The sequence below is a fragment of the Corvus kubaryi genome, unplaced genomic scaffold (genome assembly GCF_017639235.1).
Source record: "Corvus kubaryi isolate FWS band 111438036 unplaced genomic scaffold, C.kubaryi_AGA036_p1.0 37357, whole genome shotgun sequence".
NCBI lineage: Eukaryota > Metazoa > Chordata > Aves > Passeriformes > Corvidae > Corvus > Corvus kubaryi.
In genome coordinates this window covers 11,813,723-11,826,112 of record NW_024581117.1, presented here as the reverse complement: position 1 = coordinate 11,826,112, position 12,390 = coordinate 11,813,723, and the positions used below count along the sequence as shown (strand labels likewise).

Below are 12,390 nucleotides of genomic sequence, written 5' to 3'. Positions count from 1 at the left end.
AGGTGCAGCTTGTGATGTTTTTTGTCCTGGCAGGAGTTCACTGTGAGGAAAGGCAGGCACTGCTGCTGCACTCACCCCCCAGGCAGCTACTGTCCATCCCAGCCCCTCATCAGGGCCACCAGCAGCATCTGCAAGTCACATCAGCCTGTCCCCAGCACAGCTGGACTGCCCTGGCTGCACAGCTGGGCCAGCCCAGTGTCCAGCCTGCACAGGGCTCTCTCAGCCCCTTGCAGTTCAGGGGGCTGAAAATTACTCATGTTGCTGCAATTACTTGGTCAACAGGGCCCATACCTTGTGTCATCAGCAGAAGTGAACTTGGCCCTGGACATTTAACATTCAAGAAAAAAAAAATACTTTGTTTTCTTGCTATTTTCTCTATCAAGCTGTGAGTGAAATGACCATGGGGTTATAATAATTACTTGTTATGGTTGACTAGTACTGTACCTTGGCTCAATTTAGAGTTTCTTTGCCAATTTCCCATCTTTTTTTAGGAAGGTGAATTTTTAACTTTGCAGAAGGTGAAATTCATTGCATTAATGACAGACCAACTGGTGTGGCATGAAAACAGCAAATCAGAAAACAAATATATTCTTATAGAAGGCAAAGATTTTGAGGCTTAATAGAAAATGCAGCACCACCTGCAGCCTTGCAAGGAGACAGTGTAGCAGACCCCCAAGCTCTACAGACCCCTCCAGATTTCTCCTCTGTGGAGCTGAGGGCTGTTAAAACCACACAGCGTGTCAAAGCCGAAGTCTGAGGGAGAGACAGTTTTATGGCACAGCTTTAACTCATAACCTCCTAGACTGCATCCCTTGGTAGGCACACTCAGACCAAATGGCTGAAAACAGAAAAAAAAAGCACCACAAATCACCCAAACCTTCAGTTCTGCTCTCACCACACACATTTTGTGTCGCCTCTAGGTGATACACAGCCTGTCAAAGATGTCTCAGAAACACAAATGTTGGTCATTTGTGGAATGGGTTTATCTGTTTATTTATCTGCACACACAGAACTTCAGTTAGTCTGCAATACCACGTCATATTGCTCAGGGGAATACTTAAATCCACTTTAGTCGTGCTCAACTATCATAACACAAATCACAAAATAAGACAATTATGTTTCACATTACAATCTCTATTTTCCTAGAGGTAATGACAGAAAATTATAAATTTTAATGACATTAATAATTTAAAGAACTGAAACATATTTCCAGAGAACACATCCCTGAGAAAACTGGAGGATTAAACAGAACAGCAGTGAGAACAAGGATGCCTGTGGAGACAAGCTAGCGATTTATTTGGATATTTCAGTAGTATTAATACTGTTTTCTGGGTTATTCTAACTCCCCTCAATGCACTATTTACATCTATAAATGAACACTTGTTGAAAATCCAGAAAACATCATTCAATTAGCTATTTTTCTAGAAGGTTCACCACAGCTTACCCTGTAGATAGATTTATTCAACATTTACATTTTGCTGGCTTCTCTGCATCCCACATGAACAGACACACACACACACCTATGGATACACACATATATGTAAATAAAAAGATCAATCTTTTAAAGAAAGGACCCCATCCACTTTTCTTACCCCAGAAAACATTCTAATACAAGTGTGCACGATCACCTGTCCAACTCCCATCCTCATTGTTCTCCCACACATCCAGCACTACCTCACTTCTTTTTACCCAATGCTCCTCAAAATCTCTGCAGGGATGTAGTCATAATTAAAATTAATTAGCTCTAGTCCTAGAAATAAGGCCTCTGCACTGGGTGTCCAGATGTCTTTCTCAGATCATAGTGAGTGCTTATACAGTAAGAGATCCTCTGATTTAACAAAATATTATTCCATATTAAAAAGTAATTCTCTTGGGGGGAAAAAAAGCACACAAAATGATAGTAAAAGCTGGACAAAGCAAACAAAAAACCCCACCACTGATTTTAGTGTGGAACTCACTGATAAAACAACTCATCCAAGCTCATCTCTGACCTTGCTCCTAGCTGACAAAGACTCTTTCTGTGTAATTTCACAGCATTAGAATTAGGTCAGTTCTAAGCCCTACAAATTTCTTTGGGCAGGATGCAGGTACACATGGAGTACAGTTTCATGTCTATGTATAACTTTCAAGCATTTATCAGAAAAAGAAAACCCACAGATTTTTGTGGAGATAAATAAATCAATAAAAATTCTGTGGTGTTAAAGAGAGTGGCCAAAGGAGACAAGTGAGATTTCCTTAAGCAAGTAATAGAGTACCTGGAATACAATTAGAATAAAGTGTAATTGCAAATTGCTACATTTTGCACTGAAATATGTCATTTACTAAATCTTATGAAACTTCCACATTGTGTTCCTTGTATTTCTACTCCATTTTTAAACTTATTTTTTACTCTGTATTTTTGTATAATTTGAGAATATCTTAAAATGCTTGCCCCACTTGCATTCATAAATGATCATTAAAAGGTCTGGATTTTTCCAACGAAAAGTAAGACAAGGGGAAGTGTTAAAGATTTTCTAACTTCTGGTTATCAAAGTGAACATAAATATCATTACACAGAGAGATGCTTTAAAATGAAACAAAGAAAATAATCTTAGGTACCTCCATATGAAGAGAAAAAGTGAGCAGAACCCCAGTCCTGGCTCTACCCAAACAAAAATTAGGCCATAAAAATTTGCACAGGGCCTAGCTGCTGATCACCCAAAATGCATATAATAAAGGCATTTCTAGAAAAATATTTTCCAAAAAAGTGAAAAAACCCCACTGCATTCATAAGGTTTTTTTTCTTCCAAAGTGAGTTTTCCCAGTGTTGCTCTACAGCCATGCTCTAAGAAAACTCTGCTCATCATTCATTATCTAACACCTTCCTACATGCTGCCCTTGGGGAAAAAAGTAGCTTGCTGAGATAGACTTTATCTGATAATTACTATTCTATTTTCTGCTCAATTTTTCTCAATTTAAAAAAAATATTTTATAAAGGAAAATAATAAAGAAGTGCCCAGATGACAGCTGAGAAGCCACTTGATTCTCAAATCAAGAGGACCAGTACCTGCAGACATATACTGGGCATGTGTGATGTGGTGAAAGGAAAGAATACAAATATTGGCAGAAGCAAAGGAGATGTGGGATAGAAATAGAAAGTAAGAACCAGGATGTTGATGGGACACTTTCTTGTCCCTCATAGAGAAAACTGCCTCCTATAGACAATGAAACAGTGGTGAATAGAGACCTGTAAAACCAGCAGAAAAAAGAATTGAGCTTGAGTCCAGAGAAGGACTAGAAGAAAGATGCTTTGAGTGGATGTTCTGAGAGGGAAAAGGAAAAGCATCAATAGCCATTTTTCTGCACTATGCTCTGACTGATCACCTGGGCTGAGCTTGGGAAAGTTCTATCTGTCCACTAAAGATCTATAAATTAATCTGCTGGCAACACCACCAGCATCATTTGGAAGGTGTCATCTGTCCAAAATGGAAGAATAAGGTCAACTGCTGTCTAAAATTTTTGACTGGTAGTCAAGAGATGAGGACAATGTCATCCCCACATGGCCCAGAGCTCTCCAAGTCCCTTAGCACTCTAACTTCCTGTCTAAGGCTTCTCTGATGAAATGTGTGCTCTTGCTATATTTCCAAATTTTTTTATTCCTTTTCCTTCAAAACAAATTCCAAGAACTTTTCCTCCTACTTCACTTCTCCCTTCTCCTTTTCAGCTAAGAGAGCTTTTCTGGCAAGTATCATCATAGCTGGGAAGAATTTAACCAAATACATTACAGCTGCATTTGCTTTAGTAGTTTCTCTGTGCTTACTGACTCAAATATTTTCAAAACAGTATCTTATTGAGGACTGAAAAGAGAAAATATTTAAAAGCAACTTTTAATCAGAGTTTAGTTTGATTTTTTAATTAAAGCTTACAAGAATTTCAGTTGTCTTCTTACCACTGAATACTTTGCCTTCCTAAGGGCTTGGAATTTGTATAATACTCTATTTCTACAGCTATTTGTTTCAAACTTCTTATTGAAAAAAGATTTCCACCAATAACAAACTGGTCCCTAACTTTTTTTTTTAAGACTGTTTTTGCTTATATATATATATAAAAGCTTTTGATGATTTTTAAAAGCCCCAGTTATTCAGCTCATGTTCATACATGAAGATCAACTGGCTTTCCACATTCTATGTGTAAAAAAAGCATCTTTGAATTTGCAAGAGCCATTAAAAACACTACTTATCTTTCTGCTATCCACCCCACAATGCTGCAGCATAAGCTGTTTGATTTTTGTTTGCTTGCTTTTAAATGGGACAAATAACAGCACAAGTTTTTCTAAGTGATAAAGCAAAGAGCCCATTTTCAACCTTAGATTCAAGTTTCTCTGCATAGCATTAAACTGTACGTTGAAATACAGGAATTCAGAAATTCAGTCACCCATTGAGCAGTCCCTGTGAACACCTCCTCACTTTTTAAACCATTGTGCCATCAGAAATACCCACAGGGGCTGGCAGTTAACCTACAAGGAGGACTTCTTTATCCCATAGTACATTCCTTTCTAGTGCCTACCTGATCTTTTAGGCAGTAAAATAACAAAATTTCTACTAGTTCTTCCCACTATTCCTGTGGTTGCAGTTTGAGAATTTAGAAGCGAATACTGAATTTCAGCATTTGTTAGTCCATATGGTAAAGAATGTGGTGATTCTAAAACTAAAAAAGAAGTTATTTTGTGTTAATGACAAATGTTCCTTTGTGTCTGCTCTGATGTGGATTGATCTGAATCAATGAGAATCAATGTAATGCAAAAGCAACAAATGAAAACAAAAAATCAAGAAGGAGCTCTGATCTTTAGCTTTCAGACTTATTTTTTACACCTTACAATTAAATCTATTTTTAAAACACTAAAAGTGCAAGAAATTCATTACTAGGCATACTTCTATCCAAAGCACACACAGTTACCACATAATCCTCCATTACAAATGACTGATATCAGGAAACACAACGCTCAGTTCATCCCTGGCTAAGTCAAATCGCTGAGGTGATCCCAAGGGTGGATTTAGCTGACTCAAAAAGAGTCATTCCAGCTTATTCACTGGTAGGCAGAGAAGGATGGAGGTCTGTGATGACTGGAAATCAACCATGAGTCACAGATCCCAAACATTCTTGTTTACCATGAAAAGTACAGAATAAATGCTTCGATAAGAAGTATGTGCAGTGACTCTTTGCATAAACTGCCACTGTCATAACCATATTGAAAAAAGCTGTGTGGACAGACCTAGAACAGAAGGTGCAGATCAGAAAATACCCAGTGGCATTCCAAACACTGTTGTATTTGTCCTTGCATACTGACACTGAAATTGTTTAGCTGACTTATATAATGTGAGTAGGATGCTGAAAAATAAATAAAAAACAAGAGCAGAACCAGGTATGAAGAGAGATAATGGGATGGAAGAAGGTAACCAAGGAAGTTGTTCCTATACGTTCTCAGATCATAAACCATTCTCCAATACTAGATCTAGTTTCCACTGCAGAAGATTAAATTGTATTTCCTTTATATTTCCAGAGTGAAAATGGGATCATATTCTTGTTTTATTTGTACTGCTATACCCAGGTTTTTCAGCCTTTTCACATGGGTCATATTTTACCAAGCTTTTATCACACTTAGTGCTCTCCTCTACATTTTCAACATTGTTCTGCATGTCTTGTTTTTTTTTCAAAGTGTTTTGCCCAAAACTTGCAATATTGTTCCAACAAAGCCAAGCTGATATCAAACAGAGTGAAATAATTGCCTCCCTTATCTTACAATGGATGTTTCTGGTATCCTATCTGAGGACTACATTTGCTAACTCAGCAGGACCACAACAGGACTGATTGTCACTCTGATTTTATCCACAAGCATTCTAAGCTGCTCCTGCAGATGCTCACCACCTATACCCCATTTTGTAGCCACAAGCAAAACACTCATCACTTCTCTGTATTAAATCTCACCTGGTGGAATGCCTCAGATTCATCTAAATAATCTGGAACTACCAACAATATGTTTTTAAAAGTCTGGTCATAATTAATAGTCTCTATAAAGTCAGAATCAGGGAACTAAGTAAAAATATTAAATTCTCATTTTTCAGGTAATCACCTCTCACTTTTCTTTATCTTCTGCTATACCTAAACTTTTTCTTATTACTTTTCATGGTCTCTGGTATGAGTCCTTTTGCAACACAAAGGGATTATTTTATAATCCCTTACTTTGTTACACTTTTACAGTCTTCCCTAGCCCTTTTTTACAATCACTTTTTCTTTAGAATTCATCTCTGATTTCAAGTTCTGTGAAGATAAGCCTCTGGAACCATAAGGATACCTTGTTATGCCTTCATCTTCAGAGAATCCCACAGTTCTTTTGCCACCCTTTGCTTACTGTATTATCTTTCCAAAAGCATTAATAGTTTCCCAAAGCTGTGAGGTTGGACAATCTTTTTATTGATGTCTGTTAACCCTTCTGTCCTCTTCCCACCTCTCCCTCTTCTCCAAAAAGTGCATGTTGCCATGGCATGACCACTTTCACACCAACTGTCTTCTGGCTTCTAGCCCATTCTTCCTCAGCCATAATGAAATCTGAACTGATGACTGCCTTAACTTTTTAAGCACGCACAGATAACGTCAATCAAAGGAAATTTGTGAAGCCCTGCCTGTATCTCAACCCTACTTTTTCAGCTGCCAGGGAACTTAAAATCTTCCTTTAATTTCTTGTCTTTGGGGCATTTTTGTCCAAAAAAATGCTCTTTCAAAAAGAGTCTTCCTCAGTGTCTTCTGTATATTTCCAGGCAAAGGTTTTTCCTTCCCTTCAGCTTCAGAGCAGATATGGATGGTTTTGACATGTTACGCTCTTCATCCTTACCTGCCCTTCACAAAAAGTGCTCTCCTATATCAATGAGTAGTCTTGGGCTTTGCCTGACCCTGTCTTACAGCTTTCAATTAAACTTCTGAATAGTTAAAAAAGAAATCTAAAAGAGGGCATCATAGTAGTGAAACAACTCATTCGAATTATCTGCCAAATTCTGTACCATTCCACTTGCAGGAAGAGTAGCTCATTACCTTTTCTACTGATTTACACATAAAAACAGTGAATGTTTAGAAACCTGGAATCAGAATTAAATACATTGATAGAAGGAATAAAATCCTGTGTTTAATTTGACTATATTTTTGTTCCATATTCCAGTTTTGCAGAATAATTTATCTTTTCTTTACCCTTGGAATGGAGATTTCAATTTCAAAACCATGAAATGTCCCACAAAAAGGGAAATATGGTTTCTAATTCTATTTATACCCCCAGACCTACTGCTGCTGCTAGTAAAGAAGCAGACACAGGCTCCTGGAGCACTGTTCCTGATGCAAGCACATCCAAATTCAGTTTCAAGTATTGCTCTTGTACCTCTCCCACAGACACATGCCCTGGGGAAGGCACAGCATTTTCCCAGAAAAGGCAGAAAAAGAGAAGGGGAGAATAAAAAATGTCATGAGGAGCCAGCAGAGATGCTTGATGTCAGGTATGAAAGAGAAAGAAAAGTAAGAGAAAAGTAAAAATAATAAAGAAAACTAGGGAAAAAAACCCAGGAAACAAACATCCAAAAAATAGGGGCCATCTGCAACTGTGCCAGTCTTGCCAAAAGAAGCAGCAGCAGATGGCTATCAAAGCTGCTGGGTCACTTCAACCATTAAAGGTATAAACAGCAAAGGTTCAAACAGAACACCAGATATGTTCTAACAGATCTTCCATTGGGTCAAAACTGCAAGCAATTGGCAGTTCCCAACACAATCGATGATAATAAAATGTTTTGGACTATTCTGGAGACACAGCTAAACATGGAGTAATCATAATTTGGAAGAGTTTGCTTTTACACAGACAAGAATCACAAGTATTCTTGCTTTTAACAAGCTACCTGGCATGTTTAACCCAGAATTCAGGTAGCATCACTACCTAAATGAAAGCAAGGGATTATTTAGTAATTCTAGATGAAGAAAAATAAAAGTGCAGATGATGAAACATGAATCAAAAAGAGGGTGGGTAGTTAGAAACACATTTCTTTTTTTTCCCCCTCTAATCTCCACTACTTTTGACAGATCTGCAATTTTGAAGCATAACGTTTGAAACCAGAAAAGTGGACACACAAATATGTATTTTTAAACCAGGAGGGTTTTTAGGACTTTGGCTCTGAAGAGCACACATGAGGGCATGATACTGTCTGAAAAGACCAATCCCTGTGTATTCTCTTCTCCTAGAAAACCTGCCAGGTAATGTTTCAACCTTCCAACCCCACACAATAAATTCAACTCCCAATTCGCCAGCCTTTTTCTAAAGATGACCGAGTCCTTTCTCACCAGCATGCCATCCAACCTGAACAGTTACCTCAGCACAGACCCAGGCTATTGAAAACCAGCAAAGAGCATTTTGTCAGTACAGCTGTGTAATTCAAGATCAACTCATGTTCCACATTTGTTCATTTGCTCTGTAATAAGTTTATCAGCCATACGCACTTAAATTAGCTCAACCAAACCTTGGTGGTCTTGCTTAGGTAAGGAAAAAGTGATAAAATATTTCTAACTCTGAAACTTAACTCCTATTCTACCATATGGGAAGGTGCACAAAGGTAAAAAAAATAACCAAACACAAGTGTTTATTGGATTGTCAGTACAGAGAGAGTAAAATAGATTTAATTAAAGTAAGAAGACAATAAAATCTCTTACTGAAATGATACCATGCTATATAGTCATTCTTACTACAGCAAGGTAAGTCCAAGTTTCAGATGCTCACTGGCTTGATGAGAGGTGGGAAACAGAGCTCACTGTAAGGTGTTCTGGGTCAGGAATCTCAGCAGTTCAAACTGTGCAAAGCCCTTAAATGGTTCCCTGAAGTGCAAAAGGCCTGAAAAGCCTGTTTACAATCCAGTGCTCTTCATACAAGGAACCTCAGTGGAAAAAAATTGTCCCTGTGTTCTCTTCCTGCTACTGCCCCTTCAATCAGCCAGCCCTGCACTTCTGTTTCCTTGCAACGGCATCATTAGGTCACGTGGTGAACAGGGAAATAAATGTAGGGTCCTTAATCTATCCAGGACAATAAAAGGACTGACTAAGGTTTTGGTCCATTTGCATAATGGACCTTTACTCTTGTGGAAACACATCAAAAAGAGATGATTTGACTGCTGGGAATTAAGGGTTAATTCCATTCCCCAAATCACAGTTAGAATCAGCATCATCTTTTCCATCAAATGTTCATGCAGTTCCCACTACCACCAACAGGAAACATGTACATGGAAAGCATGATCAGTCTGTCTTCTTACTAGCATCGGAGGATGCACACTTAAATAAGAAGCAAGCCCTAAGAAACCTCCATTTTTCTATGGATGCATCCATGGGGATGCTCAATGCACCTTCTTTTCACAGCAGCTTTAAGCACACACCCAAACTCCAACACTTCTGTTAAAGAAAGGACAGCCAAGACATTTCCTCTTCCTTTTGCCTGCAAAGATTTCTCCAAAATTTCATGAGTCTAAAAAGCTTCTATAATTGTCTGTTTGGACTTAATTGCATTTTGAGACATAAATTGTGTGCACTGGTGTTTTTCACTAGAAAGTTATACTCTAAATTCACACGCTGCTCTCAAGCTTCTCTACCCAGTCTTTAGGCCCAAAGGAGACAAAACAAAAGCTTGCAAAAGAGAAGCAGAACTGACACCCTGTGTGATGTGTTCGTGTGTGTACGTGAGAGCACACGTTAGCGCATGAGTGCCGAGGGCTTTTATCACGATGTTACAGACTCAGGCTTCGTGAAGTGAGGTTTAACATCTGAACAATAACAGCAGCAGTAAAAAATTCACAAACACTCCCTCTCTGTAAATGTTTAAGGAAATATGCACTGCATTATCTTTATGTGAATATAAACACTGGCTCTCTGGGCATCTTGCTGGCGTTTTGTAGTGGGTCATTACAGCAGCTGACAAACCAGGAGGTACTTAAATGTAACAAGGACTAGAAAGAATTTATAAAGCCTTTACAAGCAGGGATTTGACTCGCTTTCCCTAACCCCTCTTTAATTACAGAGCCTCTCTAATGCCACTCTATACAGTTTATAGTTACTATTAAAAGTTGCCTATCCAAAATTATTAGCTAGGTGCAAAGAAAGGAGTGAGAAATTAACAAAGGAATTGGCTGTTAAATTAGAAGCTATGCATTTATAATATAAAAATAAGACAGTGAACACTGTCCTTTTTAAATTAGATATTTTGTATCTTTTAATAAATCATTATTTAAACCAGAAATTTATAAAACACTGCCATTTATCAGTGATTTATAAATGACTATATATTGTGCAACATTTCATTGTCTTTTAAATGAGAATCTGAACAGATTCCCATTAGGGTATCATGGCACTAAGGTAAAATAAATAATCATTGTAGCAGGACAGGATACCATTTGCTGCAGAGGGAAAACAGCACATTTTGAATTTAAGCTATTCTGGATCTTGGCCAATACACTAACACAGTTCTGCACTAGAGAAAGCCCGTGTATCATGTAAATACATATTTCAATGGACTAAACTTGCAAGTAGCCTCAGTGCTCTTTCCTCTCCTGGCATCTGTGTGCAGGCTTTCACAGCAGTGGAGGGTGAGCTTCTGGCAGAGAGATGCCTGTATTTGAGATTTCTTATGAGATATTCTCTGCTTCCTAAATAGCTAATGAAATAGTGTCAGCAGGAAGGTAAAAAAGAAGTCTCCCAGCTTCTCTGAGGTATACTGGAAGCTTTCTCTTGACCTCTGGTGTTCAACATATGCCAATTCAACTAAGACAGACAAGCAATGACACCACTGAGTTTGAACCTTGTGCCATTCAAAAAGCAAAAATGCTACATGTATGCTCAGTTTGGTGTGTCAAAACATATGAAACAAAAGATGGTGGTGAGTGAATGTAGCGAGCTGTGCTTTCTCTTTTGACTTTCTTACCTCATTTACATAGACCCAGTGACTATCCTTTGATGCAAGGTTGGTTTCCACAGCCTACAAAAATAAAAAGAAACATAATAATAAAAATAAATAAAACATGGGAAATATATTCCAGAGAGAACTTATATAAAAATGTACTGTAAAGCTAATTTTTATTGTTTTCAGTGCTACTGACATTGTTTCAGTATAGTTCTTTGCATCTCTTCCTCTGCTGCTTCATAACTAATTGGTGGTAGCCACCTTTCTCTGACTTCAGTTCCTAAACCGAAGTACCCTGACTGTTTACATGTACCACAAAAGCACACTGGGGCAGGGTGTACCTCAGCATAAGGGATCCTGTGGAGAATAACTGCACAGAACATGCCGTTCATGAGATCTAACTTATCTGAGATATATCTAATGCATCCTACTTGGCTGGCTTTCTTTTCAATATGTCTCCCAAAATATATTGTCTCTGGCTCACTACACCTCTGATAGCTTATCTGTTAACTAACCTAGTTAATTCAAAACATGACTGTGAGATGCTCAAATGAAGTCCATGTGTGTCATCCTCTCTTCGTATTTACATAAGGCTCAAGACAAAGTTATGATTCGCATGGTCACTTTTTTTGTCTTCCTGGTACGAACTCGGATAATCACTATATATTATATAGAAACAGCCCATCTCAGCAGTTTGAATATTTATCCATACACCAATAACCCAGCAGGAAGTTAAAACTGGGGAAGACTGCACTACTAGTACTGAGGGAGAAGCTCAGTGGAAGGATCCAGCAACATACATAGAAGTTCCCTTTGTTTGACATAGATGAGTTCACTTCAAGACACTTAATAGTCCAATAAAATGATAGCAAGCATGGAGAGATGTACACTACACTGCCAGTGATATTGTTAATGCCCTGCTTAATACATGGTTAAACAATTACTGCTGTGTGTTCATCTCTCCTAATAAAACAGTGCACACATGTATTTCAGGAAGCAGTTCATTACACAGTTTTGAATGTTCCTGCCTTCAACCACTTCTTTCCTCTGCACCAGTACGACCCCATTTATTGAAAAGATATTCTTATCTCTCTGTTATAAATGGCCCTATGAACCCAGTTAAAAAAAACCCAAACAAATACAGGCAAAAAAAATACTTTGAGTTACTGGGTTTTAACCTGGATAATTTCCACACTATTTCAAAAACTACTGCACTAGTACAGAGAGGCTCTGTAGACTGTAGCACTGGGCTGAGCAGGAACATCATCAACCACCTTCCTCTTCAGAACACATTTGCATAATAAGCCTCTCAGATATTTAGTGTCAGATGGGATGAATCACCTTCTCTTACAACACCGACTACAGATGACTGGCTCAGAATAAACACCCACGACTTCTAAGGCTGCAGTGGAATGACAAGAGATCCATCCTTAATACAGGCTAAG

The 12,390-nt window shown here is 38.2% G+C and overlaps 1 protein-coding gene across 7 annotated transcripts in view; it reads right to left on the bottom strand.

The window, feature by feature from the left end:
* GRID1 (glutamate ionotropic receptor delta type subunit 1) overlaps positions 1-12,390 on the bottom strand; it is a 496,676-nt gene that overhangs the window by 110,167 nt on the left and 374,119 nt on the right. For all 7 annotated transcript variants that reach the window (XM_042033280.1, XM_042033281.1, XM_042033282.1 and 4 more), the window contains exon 5: positions 10,967-11,020. In XM_042033280.1, coding sequence (XP_041889214.1) covers positions 10,967-11,020 — 54 coding nt within the window. The remainder of the gene's footprint in view (positions 1-10,966; positions 11,021-12,390) is intronic.